The sequence below is a fragment of the Megascapheus bottae genome, chromosome 29 (assembly GCF_031878675.1).
Source record: "Megascapheus bottae isolate mThoBot1 chromosome 29, mThoBot2.hap1, whole genome shotgun sequence".
Lineage (NCBI taxonomy): Eukaryota > Metazoa > Chordata > Mammalia > Rodentia > Geomyidae > Megascapheus > Megascapheus bottae.
Window position 1 is genome coordinate 8,880,054 of NC_143537.1, and position 22,898 is coordinate 8,902,951.

A 22,898-nucleotide genomic window follows, 5' to 3' on the forward strand; every position below is an offset into this window, starting at 1 on the left:
TCAGGTTAGGGTGAGGAGGAATGAAGTCCAGCCTGCATTTGGATCCTCCAACTTAAGCTTCCCAGAGAACTGGGAAAACAGGCATCACAACCTAGCTTTTTTGTTGAGATGAAAGTCTCACCAACTTTTTGCTTGGGCTGGCCATAAAATGTGGTCATCCTAATCTTTATCTTCTAAATAGCTGGGAATCATGGCAGCTGGCCAAAGGAGATTATTTTTATTACTGTGTGTGTTAAAATGAGGAATAGGATGGACTGAAGTCTGGATAGTAGAATCTGCAAGGGGAAGGAAGGGTATGAAGTGCAAGGAAGCTAGAGCAGGAGCAGACAATGGAAGTATAACACATGTGCTGTGGTCTTAGCAGTTGCGTTTGATGCTGTTAAGGTCGACATGGCAGAGAACTGGCCATCTTTGTTTCTTGTGGCAGAGTGAAACTCTGATCCACAGTACCTTGGAAAGCAGGAATGCTGGGCTGCTGGTATTGTGGGGGAGTGGCTAGTGTGTTGGTGTTTTGCTATGAGATCAGGTTTTAAAGAGGCACAATGCCAGGCCAAAGTCTGCCAGACTAGAGTGTAGGGTTGAGGTCTCCTGGAGTTGGAGGTGCCAATTGCTCTGGAACCACTAATATATGATAAAAGAAAAAAAAAACAGAGTGATAAAGCCCCCATACAAACACCTCCTGTGGCTCATGGTAGCACATGCCTAGCATGCATGAGGTCCTAGGCTGAAAAGAAAAAACAAACACAAAACAGTCTCAGACTAAAGCCTCTCACACCTAAATCTGTTTTGGGTGATCTGCCATTAATGACAGTGAGGGACACGGACCCACACACAGACCTACTGAGGGGGCAAAAGGCAAAGTAATGAGGCAGGTGTGAGAGCTGTGGTCAGTGAATCTGGGTCACTGGCACACAAGGAGGAGGAGTAGATACACAGGGTTTGAAGAAGGCAAATATGCTGCTAAAGAGCCTCAAGTCTGCGCTGAACAATTCCAGGGCTCTGAGTGACAAGCTGCCCACCCAGCTGTTTAGTCTCCAAGGACACACTGCCTGTGGTCTGGGAACATTACTGCTGAGGTGGGGAAGTGCCTGAACAAGGCAGAGCTGGGGAAGCTGGGTGTGTGAAAGAAACAGTCTGCCATTAGGTGCCAGGGCTTTGTTCTGCCCAGAGGAAGTGATGATTGACTGCTGTGGGCCAGAGACTGATATCCACTGCCAAAAGGGTTCCTCTGTGTGCGCATGTGCGTGCGTGCGTGCGTGTGTTTGCCTGTCCTGGGACTTGAACTCAGGAGCTGGGCTCTGTCCCTAAGTTTCTTTGTGTTCCCAGCCTAATGCCACTTGAGCCACAGCACCATTTCTGGCTTTTCCTCAGTAGTTTATTAGAGTTAAGCGTCTCATGGACTTTCCTTCCCAGGCTGGCTTTGAGTTGTGAGTCTCAGATCTCAGCCTCCTGAGTAACTAGGATTACAGGTGGGAGTACCCCAGTGCCCGGCTTGAACTCAGGGCCTGGGTACTGACCCTGAGCTCTTTTACTCAAAGCTAATTGTGTGTTCCACCATTCTATGCTACTACAGGCTATGGTGAGGACAGATGTCTGATGGCTTCCTGGTCACATGGGCTGCAACCTATGAGATTTCAGGCACCAAGTGGCACTCCACACCAGGCCCCACAGGACAGCTGTAATTATGTGTATACCTCTCTATTTCCAGATACTACTACATTGTTATAGCACACACTAATTGGCTTTCTATACACGGACCCAAACCAGAAGACAATGTAGGCAAATTCAAATTGCGATTCATAAAGCAGGTGTCCTCTGTTCCTCTTCTGTCTTGCTTCAATTTTCAGAGTTGCTATTAAAACACTGGTCATGTAGGACTTGGAAAAAGAGGTAATCGCCCTGTTAAGGAGGTATGATTTGTCATACTGACTGTAACATTTAGGAGGAGGCAGAAGTTATAGTCTGTTGAGGAGGACTCAGGGAGAGAGATACCAGTCTATGGGAAAATGAACCACGTCTGTTGAGAATAAAGTAGGAGCAGAACCTGGAAAAGAATGTTTTGTGAGGGACCCATAATGGTGCAGTCTGGTAGTTTGTGGAAGGAAGCACTAGAAGTTCTAGGTGTTGTTTTTCAGACTGGCTCTGATGGCCAGCTCCCCTGAAATGACAACACAGGAGAGGCAAGCAGAAGACTCAGCACAGGGTCAGAAAAGACAGTATTAAATGATGGCTTTACTTCTCTAACTCTTGGTGCATCCAATTAGTCACTGGAAAAGAAGAAAACAGACAGAAGGGAAACCATGGAGGTGAGACAAAATTTGGGTTCAAAAGACAGAGCAATGGCTTATTGCTAGCTCTACTTAGCTACACCTTTAGAGGCATGGGATTTAGCCATTTGGTTTTGTCTTGTTACTTCTATTTCCCTCCATTTCTCAGGGACTGTTGTAAGGACTAAAGAAGACAATAAACCTGGTACATTCCTGTAATCCCTATATTCAGGAGGCTGAGACAAGAAGAGGCTACTCTGGGCTACATAATAAGATCCTGTCTCCCTCATTCATTCTTTCACAAATAGGTGCTTTAACCCAAAGGGCTGTGGTTCAGGTCTGACACATATGTGATGTTCACAGATGTGTTTCCTGGCTCACTGGGCAGGTGATATAAGACAACAGCATGCATGGAATGCAGCAGCAGGGAAGCACACTGCCACACAAACATAGAGCCACTCTCTCACCTGAACCTTGTGGAACATCTGTAAATTAATGGCTTTGACTTCTTCCAGTTGCTGGCGCAGAGCAACGAGTGTGTCCTGCTTCTCGTGGGTGTCTTTTTCCAGTAACTTCATGGCGATCTCCATTTCTGTTTTCATTCCAATTTGTAATTCCAGTTCTTTTTCTAGCTCCTTTGGAGGATATTTACAAAGAAAACGTGTGTATAAGCAGAGCACACAAATGTATTCATTGAGCTTGTTCAGGGCAATGACTCAGACAGCGCAGGTGGAGACAGATTTGGGGGGTTGACAATGGGTTGCGGTGGTTGAGGACAAGCTTAGGGCCTACGACAGTCTGTCTGAAGCTTCACCCTTTCACCATTGTACAGTCAAAAGTCTGCTCTGTGTGTCAACAGAGATATGACTTGCTGAGTGAGCCTCAGGGTCTAGCTGCCATGTTGCAAACCTAGTGACCAGAACCCATGGTCTGGAAGGATGTTGAATGATGCCTGGGTCAGGGAGGACCTGCTGATGAGGTGCTGCTGCTTGAAGGCAACCATTCTTTTTTTTTTTTTTGGTGGATCATGGGGCTTGAACCCTGAGTCTGGGTGCTGTCCCTGAGCTCTTCAGCTCAAGACTACTGCCCTACCCCTGGAGCTACAGCCCCACTTCCCCTTTTCTAGTGATTAACTGGAGATAAGAGTCTCTCTGTCTTTAGTGCCCTGGCTGGCTTTGAACAGTGATCTTCAGATCTCCTGAGTAGCTAGGATTACAGATATGAGCCATCTCGCCCAGCTTGAAGGTACCAATTCTATCCTGGGGAACTCAGGACATGTGACCCCACAGTCATTCAAGGGAGAGAGGAAGTAAATGAAGGCACAGAACATGATTCCATGAAGAACTGTGGTCACTCACAAACACTGAGTGGCAATAAACAGGCCAGAGGCTCTGCCAGAGAGTGGGTTATTGTCAAAGAAACCATGACTCTGGTCTCTTAGCTACCTCTAAGAGGTTGATAATCAAAATAGGAACAAAACGGAAGTGACAATGTGGAACTACATAAACTTTGCAATTCATAATCGCTGGAAACTTCTCAGTGCTTGTGCATGCCTTACCAGCAGATTTAAGCATGTCCCTCTGCCTGGAAGGCTATGGAGGGCTTCTCCTTGCATATGGTGGGCTCACACTCACCTGTCTGACTTTCTTCTCCTCCTTCAGCTGCTTCCACACATCACTGTACATTTCGTCCAGGCCTTGCCGGGTCTGCTTGTAAGTCTCTAGTTCAACTTTTGTGTCCTGTTTTGTTATCTGTATCAAGCAAGAGTTCCCAGAAGAATGGTTTGCTGGTGGAAAGCACACTAGCAATGTATTAAAACAGACTATAGACCATAACTCTAGATAGAAAGGAACATTTCTATCTTTCAGGCATGATAGGGAATTAAAGGCATGAGAATTTGAAAGATGAGGGTGGGAGCCAGCCAATAGACTTTTTTTTTTTTTTTTTTTTTTTTTGCCAGTCCTGGGCTTGAGCTCAGGGCCTGAGCACTGTTCTTGGACTTTCTCAAGGCTAGAGCTCTACCACTTGAGCCTCAGCACCACTTCTGGCTTTTTTTTGTATGTATGTGGTACCAAGGAATCGAACCCGGGTCTTCGTGCATGCTAGGCAAGCACTTTAACCACTAGGCCAAACTCCCGGCCCCCAATAGACCTTTTTTAAAAATTTTTTAGACAGTCTATGGTTGGCCTTAATCTCCCAATCCTCAGCTTTCTAAGTGCTGGAATTACAGATATATGTTATGTCTGGCTAAGCCAATATAATTTTTTGTTATTATTGTTGGTTGTGGGGCTTGAACTCAGGGCCTAGGTTCTGTCCTTGAGGAAAAAGCTCAAGACGAGTTCTCTACCACTCTGAGCCACAGTGCCACTTCTGGTTTTCTGGTAGCTAATGGAGATAGTCTCATGAGCTTTCCTGCCAAGTTGGCTTTGAATCCCAGTCCTCCCCAGTAGCTAGGATTATAGGTGTGAGCCATAGTGCCCAGTGCCAAAGAAATTTTGAAAACTTATGTTCAGATAGTAATTTATATTCAATTCTCTTTAAAACAGGACACTAGTCTCTGGTAGAAAACTTCACTCAACTTCACTCAATCCATTACTCTCCTTTTATTGACTAAGTTTTCTTTTCTTTTTTTTTCTGGGGGGTGGGGGGTTATGAGGCTTGAACTCTGGGCATGGATGCTGTCCCTGAGCACTTCAGCTCAAGGTGAGCATTTCATCACTTGAGCCACAGCTCTACTTTCCGTTTTCTGGTGGTTAATTGAAGATAAAAATCTCACACTGCCCAGCTGTGATCCTCAGCCAGCTGAGTAGTTAGAATTACAGATATGAGCTACCAGCGACTGGATCTAGGTTTTAATTTAGCACTGGGTGGATTTAATGGTGAATTGGATAGGTTTCTACCCTTAAGCCATCAGGCAAGACAGTGAATAAAGACAATGTCACTTATTCTAGAGACTCAAGCATCATGGGTTTTGGTACCCACTAGGGGGTGGGGCAGGATTCTGAAGCAGATCCCTCACCGATACCAGGGGATGACACCATGAGCTCCAGGCCAGAGCTGGGTGAGTCACCCACGGCCGTGCAATAGTGAGGTCTGTTACTCACCTCCACGCTCTTTTCACTTCTCTCCCGGATTAATTCGTTCTGTTCTCTTAACTGCTGCTGCTCTTCTTGCAGTGAGCAAATGCGGTCTGTCGCGGCAGAAAGCTGATTAAAGAAGATTCAAATTGTTTTGTTTTTTTTTTAATTACATTTCTTTATATCAAAATGCATCTCGCTGTTCAAACTTTAAACAACTAACAGTTACTTGGTACCTTCACATTTGGCATTTCATTTTGCATAGGGAATGTGTGGCTTAGAATTGTAAAGAAATGAGAATATGTAGTCTCCCAATCAGTTCTGGCCCTAACCATCTCTGTTACTTTATGTGGACAATTATGTAGAAACACAAACAATTGTGTTTGTAAAAAATCTGAATGTCCACTATTAGAGCAAAGGGTAATAAATACATTACAGTGGAGGTGCAAACAGAACCATTAGAGCATTAGCGATGCCAATGTTCACAATAGCTGTTAATGACTTAAGAACACACTTGGAATACTACTAGAGAAAGAAGCAGGTTATATGGTATGGTCTTGTCTATAACAACAAAACCAACTAGGAAAAAAAGGTTAGATTAAATGATAAGAGAATTCTATACTGGAAAATAGAAAAAGCTAGCGTAGAGATTATGAGTTGTTTTGAATTTGTCTTTTTGTCAGTTTTTTGAGGAACACATCTATTTTATCATTAGAGGGAGGATTAAAAATACCAAGCCAGAAGCCGTGGCTCATGTCTTTAATCCTACCTACTCAGGAGGCTGAGATCTGAGGATCAAGGTTCAAAGCCAGTCCAGGCACAAAAGGACCTGAGACTCTTACCTCCAATTAACTTCTAGAAAACAGGAAGTGGGGACTGGCTCAAGGGTAGGGTGGTAGCCTTGAGCTGAAGAGCTCAGGGACGGCACTTAACCCAAGTTAAAGCCCCATGAACTGCAAAAAACAAAACAAAAAAACAAACAACAACAACAACAAAACCCCAAAAAACAAGCCACAGAGCTGTTCTCCTCTGCTTGAAGGGGGAAGGGAAAGTGTATGGAATATGATGTTTTCCCAGACCTGCCTCAGGAGAGGAGATGAGGGTAATGGGAAAATACTTCCCTTCCTTTCTCCTGCCCCAGGGCACTGCTTTTGGGGAGGAAGAGAGGCTGGAGAAGGATCAAGAAGCAAGACATTTGTCCTTGGTATATTTCTGGGGGGAGTGGGTCAGGGGTACTAGAGTTTGAACTAGGGACCTTGCACTGGCTAGCAGGTGTTCTAATGTGGAACCACATTTCCACTGTTTGTTATGCTGGTTATTTTTTAGATAGGGCTCACTTTTTGCCTGGGTATGTGTCTGGACTGAGATCTGCCTGTTTTAGACTTTCATTGCAGCTAGCATTTTAGCTGTGAGCCTTTGTGTGCAGCTTCATGTTGAGAAAGGGTTTTGTGAACTTTATTGCCCAGGTTGTCCTTAAACCGCGACCTTCCCAATCTCAGTCTGCTAAGTAGCTAAGATAATAGGTGTGAGTCTCTGGCACCAGCTGACCTTGGCACTTGGCTCTGATTTCAGTGTTATTTTCCAGAGGAGGGACCTCAAAGCACTGAACTCCTCTCCAGCATCTACAATCCCTAAGAATTACTCTCCACTTAAACCTGGAACACCAGTTGGAGTTCCCAAGCAACCGCTGTGCCTGAATGAGATACTGTATGCTTCAGAGCAGTTGTCACAAGCAGGCAGAAGCCATAAGCTGCTTTCCCAACCTCTCTGAAGAGACAAAGACCATGTCCTGGAGAGAAAGGAATGACTACTCTCTAAAGCCTGGCTTCTTTTACAGTCACCTGCCTTGAAAGGCAACACAACTGAGTTGTTTAGTTTCAAAGTAAAATCAGACTTTGAAAGCAGGAAACGTGGTCTGAAAACAGAGTGGTTTACTTGTCCATAAATCAGCCAGTTCTCCTGCACCCACCCCAGGTGCTGCGTTAGCCATATTCATATGATTATCAGTCTTATATTTATATGATATTGTACAGTATGTGTCATTGTCTAACTTGGGGACAGAAAAGTGAGGCTCCAAGACTGACCTACCTAAAGGGGACATAAAGGCCAATGTCTACCCAGAAGAATGGGGCCCTTCTAATGCTAAATTCAGTCTTTCTCCTGGATGCCCTTGGACACTGTCTCAAACTCCTGCTAACACACCTCTGAGCTTCTCTCAGGAGAGCATCAGTGTAAGGAGAGTATTAATCAGGGGTTAATGGAGGCATGCTTGCAGCCTCTCCTTCCACTGTGCCCTGTTTCCACACCATTGGGTGTTTCCTTTTGAGCCGCCTCTCAAAGCTCTCCTCCTTTTCAATGAAATTAGGTGGGAGGCCGGAGCAGCCAGGGACCGCTACCTGTGGGAGCCTCAGAGAGGCTGTGCAACCCCCCTCCTGCTAACAGGAGACAAGATGTGTCCACCAAGGAGCCTGCCGGGCAGCTGGCAGCAAGCTTTCTTCCTCGGCCTCAGCCCTCCTTCGTCCTGTCCTTTCATTCTCTCTCTTCCTAGTGAGAAAGCAGAGAAAGACCACGCTGTGGGGAGACGAGTTTCATGCTCCTGAGAGGCCGAAACAGAGGGGTAGGCTGAGTAAGAGCCTCTTAGAATATAGTCTGAGCTTTCTGTGGCCCTAGGGAGGCACATAACATCACAGGAAAGATGGAAAAAAGAGGAAGATAACAGCTAGGCTGGTCCCAGTTCTGGGTGATAAAACCTAAGCCTCTGAGAACTGGAGATGAGCTGCAGTGTCTTGCTGGGAGCTGTACAGGGCAGAACACAGGTGTCCTGTCTGTGGCCAGCTCAATTCGAGGCTGGCCACTCCCTTCCTTCCAGCGAGCAGCTCTGCACAAGCATACCAACTCCACTGCTTCTTTAAATCTCGGGCCACTGTTACATGTAAGAACTTCAGTGAAGTTACAGACCTCTTCTTGGAGCTTTGAATTAGTCTTTTCTAAGCCGTCTATCTTGGACTGAAGATCTCCAACTGTGCAGCTGTAGAAAATCACAGTATCAGGTAAATGTGAACTTATAAAATCTAAACATGCATGTGTATGTGTGTTTAGATAGATTTTCACGAGTAGTTTTGGCCAGTCCTGGGGCTTATTCAAGGCCTTGGCTCTGTCTCTGAGATTATTGCTCAAGGTTAGAACTCTACCGTTTGTGGCAGAGCTCTACTTCTGGCTTTTTAGTGGTTAACTGGAGATAAAGATTCACATGGTGGGCCCAGAGTTTGCCTAGTGGTAGAGTGCTTGCCTAGCATGCTTGAAGACTGGAGTTCAATTCCTTAGAACCACATACATAGAAAAAAGCCAGAAATGGTGCTGAGGCTCAAGTGGAAGAGCTCTAGCCTTGAGAAAGTCCAAGGACAATGCTCAGGCCCTGAGTTTAAGCCCAGGACTGACCAAAAAAAAAAAAAAAAGATTCACATGGATTTTTCTGCCAACGCTGGCTTCAGACCATGCTCCTCAGTTGTCAGCATCCTGAATAGATAGGAATACAGGCATGAGCCATCAGCAACCAGCTCTTTTCACTGTTTTTATCCCCAAATATGTTATTCAATTTTTTATAGTCAGCTAGGAAAAAATATTGTTTACCTTAAATATAATAAATGATAGAAAACAAAGTATGTCTTCAGTCATGTATTTGAAGTTATTATTCATGAGTGCTGGAGTTGGAAGCCCAAGCCTAGGCTTGCTAATGTCTCCACCCCAGCTCTTCCCTTATCTGGAAATTAATTCTTCCTTTACTTTATTCAATTGTTAGACTCTTTTCAAGTTCATACATTATAGACTGAGGGCATCTGGTTGCAGAGTCTGTAATTTGGGCAGAAGGTCATATCCCGCAGATCTTGCCAGTGAGCGGGACTGAAAAACAAACATTTTTAGTTTGTTTTGAATGGAGGTTCAGGAGTTGGTGACAGAAATACAAAGATACAAAGACACAAGATGAAAAAGAATGAAGTTGTAGAGGGAATAAAAAGATCTTAAGAGGGGCCAGGAGTTTGGCCTAGTGGTAGAGTGCTTGCCTAGCATGCAGGAAGACCCGGGTTCGATTCCTCAGTACCCCACATACATAGCAAAAAGCCGGAAGTGGTGCTAAGGCTCAAGTGGTAGAGCTCTAGCCTTGAGAAAGTCCAAGGACAGTGCTCAAGGCCTGAGCTCAAGCCCAGGACTGGCAAAAAAAAAAAAAAAAAAAGATCTTAAGAGTATTCAGTTTTTGATTCTATATCAACTGTATAACTTCACAAAATAGCCATGTTGAGGACATTGGTAAGTGATTCATGCCTTAAACATAGAATATGGCTGGGTGCCAGTGGCCCATGCCTGTAATCCTAGCTACTCAGGAGGCTGAGTTCTGAGGATTGTAGTTCAAAGCCAGTCTGGGGAGGAAAGTCCATGAGACTTTAATCTCCAATTAACCACAAGAAAACAGGATGTGGTATTGTGGCTCAAAGGGTTAGAGCACTAGCCTTGAGCTGAAGTGCTCAGGGACAGCATCCAGGCCCGGAGTTTTGGCCCACGACGGACCCTTCCCCCCCCAAAAAATATTACATATTAAGAGGAACAAAATACTCATAGCCAATACTTCATAGGTGTCTCCCAAAGGTGTCTGATCACCTTTATCAATGTATGACCTGGAAATAATCAGAGCTGAGCAATACAACTACATAAAAATATAAACAAAGAAGACTGGACCAGTGAAGTCAGGCTCCAGGAGAAAAGCACAGCCAATTAAACAATTACATCTGTGATGGAGTTCAGTAGGCATGGGTTGGTAGAATGAAATCCTTTAATGAAATGGATCACCAATAGATAAAGGGATAAATAAAAGTGAGGACTGCCTTAATGGATGCTAAAATGCACCTGTTAAACATCCGTATCTATTCCTTAAGAAAACTTTCAAATTAGAAATCAAAAGATTTCTTTAAATCTAGCCAGCAAGGAGGCTGAGCACAGACTCTGAATAGGTTTTCCTAAGTACGGAAGAAGGCATCACCTTTCTGGGTTGCTTCATTGGTTCTAGGGTACGCAGCCTAGACAGCACAACGCAGTCAGTGGAAGGCTCAGAGAAACATGACTTTGAAAAACAGGCCAAGAGTTCCCCCACTCCCTTCCAATACCTTGAAGGCTTACATTTCATGAAATACAGCAGTTTTCCAGCTATGATTTAAACTCCTTTTTGCTGTTGTTGTTGTTGCTGGGAGCAGGGATGAACTCAGGGTCTCTGGTTGGTGCTGGCTGGTGCTCTAACACTTGAGCCACATCTCCAGTCCCCCAGGTACAATTTAAAAAAATCAAGAAGATGGGGCCAGGAGTTTAGCCTCGTGGTAGAGTGCTTGCCTAGCATACACGAAGACCCAGGTTTGATTCCTCAGTACCACATACATAGGAGAAAAAAAGCCAGAAGTGGTGCTGTGGCTCAAATGGTAGAGCACTAGCCTTGAGAAAAAATCCCAAGTTCAGTGCTCAGGCCCTGAGTTCAAGCCCCAGGACTGGCAAAAAAAAAAAAAAATCAAGAAGAGGCCTGTGACATGGCCCATGGTTGCCTCTTGTATGTGGCTGGGGTCACAGGCTTACAGTGCATGATTCTTTTTCCTGCCCTGATGCACCAGGGAGCTGTGTGCTAATGTGCATTGACGAGAGCACGCGACATGACTGGCCTGTCAACCACGTGGCTGGGGGAGAGGAGAGGAGGCCCAAGGCTTAAGGCCTTTACTCTCCACTAAGTAACTGTCCCAAAGAAAAGAACCAGCGTTCCACCCTGTTATCTGTCAAGAAGAAACCTGCTTTCCAGTCTTGTGTGCATGAGCACTGCTGGAATGATCTGACTCTTTTTCACCTGGTGTGGAAAAAAGTTAGTTATAAATACATAGCCAACAGTGACCTGTAGGTACGTGCAGCACAAGAGAAGAGGAGGGGCTCCTACCTTAAGTGCCGGTTCAGTTCTTCCACGTAATTTTTTTGATCAAGGACATCAGTAATTCTTTCATGCCTTAAAAAAGAACACAAAAAGGGATACTTATTTTGCTAATGGTTAATACTAAGGCACTGTTCCATCATTTTCTCACAAGCTGTACAAATGTATTAGGAAATTTAGTGACAGTCAGAGCTAAGTAATTCTGTCCATGTGTCCTAGGAGTATAAACATAGCCAGTGACACAGAAGCCACGGCTCCAGAATCAGGTACCCTCCCATGCACTCTAGCCTCTAGACTGGCTGTGCTTCTGCCATGGGGAAAAGTGTGGGTGCACACATAAACTCTGACCCATACACACATACACAGGTCTGTGTGTGCACACATGCAGACATATATACACACACTCATGCAGTGAGTGTTACAGTCTGCCATATGACATTCCAAGTATAATCCTGTTATACCAAGGTTCACTTGGGACAAGAACTAAAACTTTCCAAAACACAAAGCTGGGCAGTATAAAAGCCAGGGATTGTCAGCACGGTGGCTCACACCTGTAATCCTACCTACTCAGGAGGCTGAGATCTGAGGCTCATGGTTCAAAATCAGCATGGGCACTAAAGAACAGGAGATTCTTTTTTTTTTTTTTTAATAATATCTTATTTTATTTTATTTTTTTTTGCAAGTCCTGGGCTTGAGCTCAGGGCCTGAGCACTGTCCTTGGACTTTCTCAAGGCTAGAGCTCTACCACTTGAGCCTCAGCACCACTTCCGGCTTTTTTCTATGTATGTGGTACCGAGGAATCGAACCCGGGTCTTCATGCATGCTAGGCAAGCACTTTAACCACTAGGCCAAACTCCCGGCCAGGAGATTCTTATCTACAATTAATTACTAGAAAATGGAAAGTGGAGCTGTGGTTCAGGGGTAGGGCGGTAGCCTTGGGCTGAAGAACTCAGGGACAGCACCCAGGCCCAGGGTTCAAGCCCCACAACCCCCCTTCAATAAAAAAACCAAACCAGGGGCCGGGAGTTTGGCCTAATGGTAGAGTGCTTGCCTAGCATGCACGAAGACCCGGGTTTGATTCCTCGGTACCACATGCATAGAAAAAAGCCAGAAATGGTGCTGTGGCTCACGTGGCAGAGTGCTAGTCTTGAGGAAAAACAAAGGACAGTGCTCAGGCCCTGAGTTCAAGCCCTAGGACTGGCAAAAAACAAACAAACAAACAAAAAAACCTAAAAAACAAAAAACAGGGTGAAATAGAACAACAATAACAATAACAACAACTCCCCAAACAAACCCCATAACATATGAAAGGTTCATCTTGTAAATTTTTACAAATATATGGACAATTGTAATCGACACAAACAGAGTCACTCTATATAGGCTGTGTTGAGTGATTTTTTTCCCCTTTAACTTATTTTCTTTCTTCTTCCCTCCTTCCTTTTTTTCTGAGTTTGGAAGCTGAACTTACTGTCTGGCTTCTTCACTCATTGGTGGGTAATTACCACCTATGCTACACCTCCAAGATTCCTTTCTTTTTTCTTTAGGTACTGGGGTTTGAACTCATGGCTTTATGCTTGTTAGTGAAGTGATTTATCACTTGACCCACACCTCCAGCCTTTTTATTTTTAGTGTATTGTTTTCAGGGAGAGACTCTCTCTCCCTCCCCGCCCTCTCTCACCAGTCCTGGCTTGAACCTAGAGCCTGAGCACTGTCCTTGGACTTTCTCAGGGTTAGAGCTCTACCACTTGAGCCATAGCACCACTTCCAGCTTTTTTCTATGTATGTAGTACCGAGGAATCTTCATGCATGCTAGGCAAGTACTTTATCACTAGGCCAAACTTCCAGCCCCTAGAGTTTCTCGTTTTTGTCATATCTGGCCCTGTACCACAATCCTTCTGCCTCTGCCTCCCAAGTGTGGCTGGGATCATAGACTTGCATCACTATACTTTTGTTGTTGTTTTGAGATACAGTCTTACTATGCAGCCCAAGCTATCCTCATACTCATTATGGAGCCTATGCTGGCCCTCAACTCTGTCTGCCTCTGCCTCCCAGGTGCTGAGGCTACAGGTGTTTTCCACCATACCTGCCTCATCTCTTCTGCCCTTTACATATCTTTTCTGGTAATGCACATGAACACTTTTGAGTATTCATCTCTGTGTATATAATTCTAACATCTCAGATGGTAGAGCTCTAGCCTTGAGAAAGTCCAAGGACAGTGCTCAGGCCCTGAGCTCAAGCCCAGGACTGGCCAAAAAAAAAAAAAAAAAAAAAAAGATATATAGGCTGGGAATGTGGTTTAGTGGTAGAATGCTTGTTTAGCATGCATGGCCCTGAGTTCAATTCCTTAGTACCATATAAATAAAAAATAAATTGAAAAAAAAAAAAAAAGGAATATTTGGTACCATACTTTACTCGTTCAGTAGTACATTGGGGAATTTCTCTAAGTCTAATACACTAAGAGCTCAAATTGATTCTTCTTTATGTCTGCACAATATACACGATGAGGAAAATGATGGGCGAGGGAATGTAATTCCCTGGATGATAAGGACTGGAACAAATTCCCTCTGTAACTAGGAAGAACTGACAAAAGCTAAACTCTCAAAGTAAAAGCAAGAGCGGTGTTCTACACCAGAACTTTAGTACACTGAGAGCACAGCACCCTGAGTGGGACTTACTCTTTGCCACTGTCAAGGTCCTGCCCATCTTTAAGGTAGAGGGAAAAGTCGATCACTCCAACCTGGTAAAAACAGAGTCACAAGACGCAAGATAGTATTTTTCATTTTTCACAAACCTTACAGTCCTGCAGGTTCAGGGCATTTGAGCCCACTACTGGGTATATATAATATTAAAGGATCTCACTGCTTTGAAGATTAGTCTTTCTCTTTTTTTTTTTTTTTTTTTTTTTTGCCAGTCCTGGGCCTTGAACTCAGGGCCTGGGCACTGTCCATGGGCTTTCTCAAGGCTAGGGCTTTACCACTTGAGCCACAGCACCATTTCTGGCTTTTTTTTCTATGTATTTGGTACTGAGAAATCGAACCTGGCTTTTCCTGCAAGCTAGGCAAGCACTCTACCACTAAGCTAAACTCCTGGCCCAAGAGCACTAGATTTTTAAAATGGTTACCTTAACTGATATGTCTGAGACTTTCTTCTTTACTGAGCTGTGAGTAAAATGGTCTAGTTTGTATGTTAGGGAAGATTCTCAGCTGGGAAACAGGGAAGATCTTGTCTTCCCATCCCACAAAAAAAAGAAGCTTTGTCAAAAAATGTGGCACTGGGTTGGGAGATTGGCCTAGTGGCAGAGTGCTTGACTAACATGTATGAAGACCTGGGTTTGATTCCTGAGTACCATATATATAGAAAAAAGCTGGAAGTGGTGCTGTGGCTCAAGTGGTAGAGCTCTAGCCTTGAGAAAGTCCAAAGACAGTGCTTAGGCCCTGAGTTCAAGCCCCAGGACTGGCAAAAAAAAAAATAGTGGCACTATAATATAAGGGATGCCACTGTTAAGATACATGAAAAGTAGGTACAATCTAAGTGTCCTTCAATGGGGCAATGCAAAAATCAATCATGTGACGTTATCACAGAACCGTTACACTATCACTACAATGAATGCGGTGGATTTGTAGACCAACCTGGGATCCAGCTAAAATATTAAGGCCAAGAATAACATGTACAGGCCAGGCATGGTGGCTCACACCTGTAATCCTAGTTACTCAAGAGGCTGAGATCTGTGGATCATGGTTCAAAATTAGCCAAGGAGCTGACATCCTGCAACTCTTATCTCCAGAAAACCAGAAAACCAGAAGTGGCTGTGGTTCAAGTGGCAGAGTGCTAGTCTTGAGCTAAAGAACTCAGGGACAGTGCCCAGGCCCAGGGTTCAAGCCCTATAACTGACAAAACAAAAATAAAAACAGGGGGTGGGGAGTTTGGCCTAGTGGTAGAGAGCTTTCCTAGCATTCATAAAGATCCAGGTTCAATTCCTCAGTACCACATACATAGAAAAGCCAGAAGTGGCTCAAGTGATAGATAACTGGCCTTGAGCAAAGCCCAAGGACAGTGCTCAGGCCCTGAGTTCAGTCCCCAGGACTGGCAAAACACAAAAATAAAATCAAAGACAAAACACAAAATCCCCTCAAAACCAAAGAAACAACACATTCCTGGACATAGTATCTCACTAGATGCCAAAAATATATCTCTGATGGTATTTAATATTTATGTTGAATAAAATAACAAAGCAAACTGAAATAGGTCAGCACTTTGTAAATATGAGAACCAACATATACACATTAACAGCAAACATTCATGCTTTATTATAATGTCCTGCAAGAGACACTCATATCTATTATTTAATAAAAATCCTGAGGGACCAGTTACTTAGGAGGCTAAGCCAGGAAACTCCCTTGAGCCCAGGAATTTGAGAAAAGTCTTGACAATGTAGCCCAGGAAGTTGTATTTATTTTTTAGCAGTCCTAGGGTTTGAATTCTGAGCCTCTTGCTTAGTAGACTGGTGCTCTACCTATTGAGCCATGCCTTCAGACCTAGTGGAGGTGTAAATAGGAAGATCATGGTCTAGTCTGGGAATAAAAAGGAGACCCTATTTATCTAGCAAGTGAAAAACCTGCGTTCAAATGCTAGCACTGCAAAACCAAATCAATACGTGTATATTAATTCAAATATAAATTCCAGTACTGATTCATTGCATCAAGTCTAAGTTCCACTTTACCTGAGAATCCAAGTCTTCTCCTTTTAAGCAGAGATTGGCATCAAGGACATTGAGTCCTACCAGTAGACCAACAATCACCATCCCTTCTTCCTCCATCATTAGGGCCTCAGGCTCATAAAACTCACTGGAAGAGATGGACAGGACAGGGGAGCTATTCACAAATGCCTTTGCTACTCATTCCTTCGCTCCAATTTGCTTTTCCACCCTAAAACTGTAAGTAAAAACAAGCCTTTCAGCCTGGAGATGGTGACGCATTCCTGTAACCCTAGCTACTGAGGCAGCTGAGAACTGAGGATCATGGTTCAAAGCCAGCCCAAGCATGAAAGTCCATGACTCTCTTATCTTCAACTAACCACCAAAAAGGTTGAAATGGAGCTCTGGTTCAAGTGGTAGAGAGCTAGCTTTGAGCAAAAAAGCTCAGAGACAGTGCCCAGGCCCTGAGTTCAAGTCGTAGGCCTGGCAAAAAATAAAAATAAAGTTACAAGTTGATAAGCTGATATGTGTGATAGTAACAGAAAACTGACAATAGTCTCCATCTTTTCATCCCCACGCCTGCTTCCTGGGCTGTCATGGAATCATGATCCCACCAATATCTACCTTCTGAGTAGCTAGGATTACAGGTATGAGCCACTAGGGCCTGGTACAATTCTGAAGAATTATCAAGTTATTATTTTTTTTTAAAGGAAAGTCACCTAAACTTCCTTTCATAATGATTTGTGATATAGGGGCTCAGGGGTATGCTTCAATTATTTACAAAGTAGGAAATAAGCAAAGATGGGTGACAAAATACCTCAGGAGATGCTTATTGTCGATCAGAACTTTCAGATAATCTGCCAGTTTCTTTTGCATGAGAGCAAGATAAAGCCAAGCTCTGCCTCTTCCCACAGCTGTCCTAGGATTCAAACAGAAAACCAAACTGCAGAGGCATAACAAATGAGCACAGGGAAAAAACCCTTCATGTGTATAACAACCCTCCTGCCCACACAGACAGCATGGAATCAGCTGGTTGGTTCGGCACTGGACGAGGAGGGACGTATACTTTGCTAGGCAGGCAGAAATGGCTTACTACACACTTTTGGTTGCTATTTGAATTTTGTATGATGTACATATAGATGTATTTTTCTTTAAACCCAAAGGGAAATATCTTCACCCACAGAACCCTGATTTCCAGAACAAATATAATTACATATAACTTTGAGTATATTCTTAAAACTTTATAGGATGTTGGATTGTCTTATGGCTATTCTCATAAGACTGAGTATATTAAAATGCTTGAGTTTCCTAAGATATCTAAGGCATTGGTTCAAGGTACAATAAAAAAAAAAAAAAGTTTTTGGCCATAGTGGGGGTTTGAGCTCAGGGTAGACTTGCTAATACACAAATGTTATTAACACATGCTATACTTCTAGTCCCTGTTTTATTTTTTTGGTAATGGACACACACTATAAAACTGTCATCTTAACCATTTCAAGTTTATAGTTTAGTAGTACGGTTCATTCATAAAGTTGCTCAAGTAGTCTCAAAAGTGCAATTCTGAAAAGGCCTGAGTTAAACATTAAAGAACCCACCCCTGATCCCTTTCCTCTCCTTCCCCCCTCCCCTGTCAGCATTACAGCTCTGTGTAGAGTACTTGCTTGGCACATGCAAGGTCTGATGTTTGATTCTCAATACAGAAAAAACAAAGTCATCAAGTAAGTACTTGAGAAGGCCTGTGGGAAAATCTTTAAACATAGGCAAATAGGCCTGCATAGTGAAATGGAGGCAGGGTGGCAGAGGCTGAGTGCAGCTTCCTAAGAAGAATGCTTGAGGGCTGGACAGCTCAGGGGAGTGGATATAAAGTGTTTTGAGTCCAGCAGAACCTTCCCCGCGCCATCACTCACCAAGCCAGGGGCTTTGGGAAAGTTATTTAACCTCAGTAAGTCTGTTTCAACACAAGACATCCTAGAGGATGGGTGTGGAGGATGAGATAAGGAAAAGAAATATGTCCAGCAGTGCTTAGGGTGGAACTGGAACAGACAGACTGGTTTCCCCCAAGGGTTAAGCAAAGGCAACTCAGCAGAGGCCTCTTTCACTCCAACTTGAGATCTCTAAGCCCAGTTTTTGATCATGAGTGGACCTAAGAGCAAACCATGATGTGGCAAATTAAGTCCTTGGTTTGACTATTCACCAGTGTCACTTAAACTGTATTATTCTAACTACTCAGGAAGCAAATTCCTTTTTCACCCTAGATAGCTCTTTGATTAACAATACCTTTTAAACCTATTTGAAATGTGATAAGCAGGACTTACTAATCCCATGCCAAGAAAAAGGAATTTGTGACTCAGAGCTGTGTGTATCTTGCTAAATACCATGTGGATAATTAACAACAGAGGGATTAAACTAGAGTGTGAATCTTGCTAATTTGTTCCAACTAGAAAATGTGTTATCAGCAAGGAATTAAGATACAGGAAAAAAAATACAGGTTTAAAACAATATAAAACACTGGGAATGTGGCTTAGTGGTAGAGTGCTTGCCTAGCATACATGAAGCATAAACAGTACCACATAAACACAAAAAGCTAGAAGTGGCGATGTGGTTCGAGTGGTTGAGTGCTAGCACTGAGCAAAAGAAGGTCAGGGATAGTGCTCAGGTCCTGAGTTAAGCCAGGATGGGAAAAAAATTAAAAAAAAAACAAGACAGAAGGTCTATGTCTTACTCACTTTAATTCTGGCAGATTTCTGACACTAGTAGCTAGATCTGTTGCTTCTGGACAAAGTTTCTCCACCAGCTCCAAAGGACCAAAGAAAGATTTATTTTGGCCAATAAAACTCTTCTTAACTGAAGGGGAAAACAAAAGCATTATTTAGAAGAATTGGTTGCAAATGTCCCCAGATCTGGGGAAAGCTGAAGAACTCTCCTGCTGACTCCTCTGATTCAGTCACAGGGGTAAGGACAAGCAGCCAGTTCATTCTCCTTTCCCTCTGACAACAGGCTTCTCCGAAACATGGGCTGTGCTCTTTCCCATGACAGTAAGTACTTCTCCAGCAATAAGGCTGGGCCCGCACCTGTGAGATACTACACCTCTTCTTTCCCTCCAGGCCTCAACATCAATGCCTGAGTTCTGCCCATCATCCCTGTCATCTCTCCTGGGAACCACATGAAACCTCAGAGGTCTCCCAGTTCCCGGTATTGTCACCTCCCCACCTTAAAAAAAAAAAAAGAAAAAAAAAGGCAAGTTAGGCTACATCTCTGTTTAAAGCCCTTGGAATTCACGTAGAAGGAGATCCAACTCTCACCATTCCCTTTAAGGGCATAGTGGTCCCAGGCCCTTACAGTTTCCAAGGCTGTCACCAGCAGCACTTCTAGGGTGGCTAGAGTAACTGAGGAACCAAACTGGGATGGGCCCGCAGTTAGCGAAAACTAGGTTTTTAAGCCTCCTAGCTCTAAGGAGCTCCGTGGCTTGCTCCCTGTGAACCCCTGGGCCTAGCTGACAGGAGGCCCGTGTGGCTCACGCTGCCATTTCTCTACATCTCGCCGTGGTGGGCGCTCGTCTGCACGGCCCCACCCCCGGGTGCGCGCTCACCTTTCAGCCCGTGTTTGAGGCAGTGCTCCATCACCACGAAGAACTGCTGCAGAGGGGCGTGGTCGGCATCCAGGCTTCGGCCCAGGCTCAGCGCGGACTGGAGCAACACCTTCACGCTGAGCTTCACCATGTGCATCAGGTTGGCGCGCTCCTCCATCATCTGGCCCTTAGACGCTGCGGGGACAAGCGGGCGCGGGTTGGCCAGGGGCTCGACTGGGCCCGGGGCCGGATGCTGGGCGTGCGCAGGGGGCGGACGCGCTGGGGAGGCGGGCAACTCCGGAGGCCTCAGAGACTTGGGCCCGGCCCGGGGCCTCAGGTCTGAGGTGGGAACCACACACAGCCTTTGGCTCCAGAGGTTACTCCCAGATGGCTCCGCGCGTTGCCAGGGCGACGGCTCTATCAAGGCTCGTCGCGATTGGTCCCCCCCTCCACAACCCACATTCCATTTTCCACCAATCAAAGGGTCAAATGGCAATAAGCCCCGCCTCCCAGCTAGGGGATGCTCTGGGGGAAAATGGCCCGCCCCCGAGCATTCCTATTGGACGAATACAGCCCCAGGCCCCGCCCAAAAGCCACTTGATTTTAGTCGGCGGGGAAGGGGGCGGAACCACACTGGCCCTGACAGCTCTTACAGGGCAGGGACCAGAGTCCTGAGGCCCAGGGATCTGTGAGTCCTTCAAGGAAGCATCCTCCCTTTCTTGGCACTGACAATTCTGAGCTTGCACATATTATCTTTTATAGTTTATTTTTCTTAAGCTGTTAGAATTGAACGGACTCATCTACACTTCCATCCATTAGTCCTGTCACTGTGTTCAGAAGCAAAGGAGTTTGTCTATAGGTAATACCGATCTGTTAACAGTGCTTATCAAATCATCACTCAAAATTCAAGAAAGCACATGTTAGAAATTAATTAAATACAGACTTGGAATCCACATCAAGAGAAGTAGTGTGTGTGTGTCAGGAGGGGCAGGGAGTTAGGAGCCAGGACTCCCTTTTCTTCTCTGTACTTTGCCTATTTACTGGCCCTTTTCATTTCTTCTGTGAATTGCAGTCTAACTTTTTTTTTTTTAGCGTTTTGGTTTTTCTTCTCCTTTTTCTTTTTGGTTATCATAAAGGGGGTACAGAAAGTTACAGGTAGGTAAGTCATGTAAAGAGTACATATCTTTTCTTTTTGGACAATGTCACATCCCTTCTCTCACTCTCTCCCAGACTTTCTCTCCCTCCCTCTTTCTAATTTTTATTCCCAACACTTTGCCCTGGTTTTATTTTATTTGATCCGTTCTAGGTTACAAGAGCTCATAATGGCTTTAAAAGATCACTGGATAATCCAAAACAAATGAACAACGAAATCCTCACTTTCTAGGCTGGAAAATTCAAGTGGAGGGGTGGCAGTAGAGGAGTCATGGCCCATCCACGTCATGTAGTGTGTCTAGTGGCACAGCTTCAGAGGAGCTAAAAACCTCATGACCTGTGACGTGGTTCTCTGACCCATTCTGAGTTTGGAGGAGGGCAGGGACAGGATGGAGCTGTCAACTACTGCTGGACACTGGAAATGGCTGCCGCTCTGAGATCAAGAGCATTACAATTCTGACACCTGTGGCTCACACCTATCATCTTAGCTACTCAGGAAGCTGAGATCCGGAGGATCTCAGTCCAAAGCCAGCCCAGAGAAGTCTGACACTCCATCTCCAATTAACCAGCAAAAAGCCAGGCTGGAGGAGCCTTACAAGCGCTGGTGGCTCAGGCTTATAGTCTAAGCTATTCAGTAAGTTGAGATCTGAGGATAACAGCCCTCCCCCCCCCCCAAAAAAAGGCCAGAAATGGAGCTGTGACGCAAGGGACAGAGAGCTAACGCAATCATCATCATCATCATCATCATCATCATCATCATCATCATCATCATGATAATTACACAGAGCAGAACAGACCGGACCGATTTCCTGTGTATCCAAACCATTACTATCGAGAGTCCCACACTTTCTTATCTGACATCCATCCGCTGCCCGTCCTGGGGCGCACAGGTTAAAAAAGCGAGGCTCCCCGGGGCGTCTCCCCGACGCTGGGAGCCGGGTTCGGCCGCGCGGCGGGCGCCGGGCGGAGGAGCGCGGGACGCCCAACAGGTGGTGGTTCCCCAACTCGCCCAGGGGCCCGCGGCGCCCCGACCCCTCTGGGCACCACCCCCGGGGGGCGGCGCCCCGCCAGCCCGGCCGCGCCTACCTGCACGCGCCGCGCGCTCCCCACCGCTGTCCAGCCCCGCGGCCGCGCGCAGCGCGCTCCCGCAGCTGGCCGACAGGTTCCCGGTGGCCCTGCGCGCCAGGGTCAGCAGGGGCGCGGACCAGGCCTCGCTCGTCGTCCGAGGCCTCGCCGCGCTCCGAAGTTCGCCTGAGCTGGGCACCTGGCTGCGGTCTACGATTTCAAATTCTTCTCCGGGCTCTGGCCCTGCCTCGGGCCCTAACTCCGGTTCTCGCTCTGACTCCCGCTCGGCAGGGCAGTTGCCTTCCTGGTCGGCCATCTTGGCCGAATCAGGTGACTGGTGGGAGGGGCGGGGCGGGGGGGGGGGGGGAAAGGAGGAGGAGGTGGATTCCGTGCGGGCGGGCGCAGGCGCGGTGCGGGCGGGCGCAGGCGCGGTGCGGGCGGGCGCAGGCTCAGCCTTTTCATTTCTCTTTATTAACTTCTCCATTGTGTCTCACCTCCCTCCACGCCTTTCGTTCATTTCAATCCATTGTATTGAAAGAAACATCCGTCTTCCCTCTCGCTCCCTCTCTCTTCTCCCCTCTCACTGTGTTGCTCAGGCTGGTCTTGAACTCCTGGGCTCATTGGCCATCATTTGGCCTCATCCTCCTGAGGGCTGAGATGATGACAGGTACATGTCACCAAGCCTGGAAGCCCAGCTCTAATCTTCTGGATTCCAAACACCCCTCTCTTCTGTGTGTCACTTCTCTCCTCAGAATACTTTTTTTTTTTTTTTTAAAAAAAGAACTGACATTTTTGTGTCAAAGTGTATTAGACTTAAAAACAACAACAAGGAACTCTTGAACAAATGCACTGTGTTGAAAATGTATTCTATACAGCTTGTGGGTGCCGATGGGAGGGGGAAAAGTGGGGAGAAAGAGAGGGAAGGAGGGTGATGTTATCCAAAAAGAAATGTACTTTTTACCTGACTTATGTACTTTCTACATCACCTTTGTAATAGCAAGTTAAAAAAATAAAAATAAAACCTCTCGACTTGCAGAATGTTGTCAGAACGAGGTCTGTGGACACGTTTTTCCAGAATGCTAAGAAGTCAGTCACTCTTCCCAACGGTAGACAGTCAATCTGA

General features: G+C 45.4%; 1 protein-coding gene across 1 annotated transcript in view; it reads right to left on the reverse strand.

Moving 5' to 3' along the window:
* Rufy1 (RUN and FYVE domain containing 1) overlaps positions 1-22,091 on the reverse strand; it is a 29,790-nt gene extending 7,699 nt beyond the window's left edge. Inside the window, exons 1-11 of the mRNA XM_090321215.1 lie at positions 21,797-22,091; positions 19,580-19,753; positions 18,717-18,834; positions 16,808-16,909; positions 16,018-16,141; positions 13,973-14,034; positions 11,307-11,372; positions 8,303-8,372; positions 5,372-5,473; positions 3,902-4,018; positions 2,735-2,902 (exon numbers count right to left, since the gene is read on the reverse strand). Of these exons, the coding sequence (XP_090177341.1) occupies positions 2,735-2,902; positions 3,902-4,018; positions 5,372-5,473; positions 8,303-8,372; positions 11,307-11,372; positions 13,973-14,034; positions 16,018-16,141; positions 16,808-16,909; positions 18,717-18,834; positions 19,580-19,753; positions 21,797-22,091 (1,398 nt within the window). The remainder of the gene's footprint in view (positions 1-2,734; positions 2,903-3,901; positions 4,019-5,371; positions 5,474-8,302; positions 8,373-11,306; positions 11,373-13,972; positions 14,035-16,017; positions 16,142-16,807; positions 16,910-18,716; positions 18,835-19,579; positions 19,754-21,796) is intronic.
* Positions 22,092-22,898: the final 807 nt, after the last annotated feature.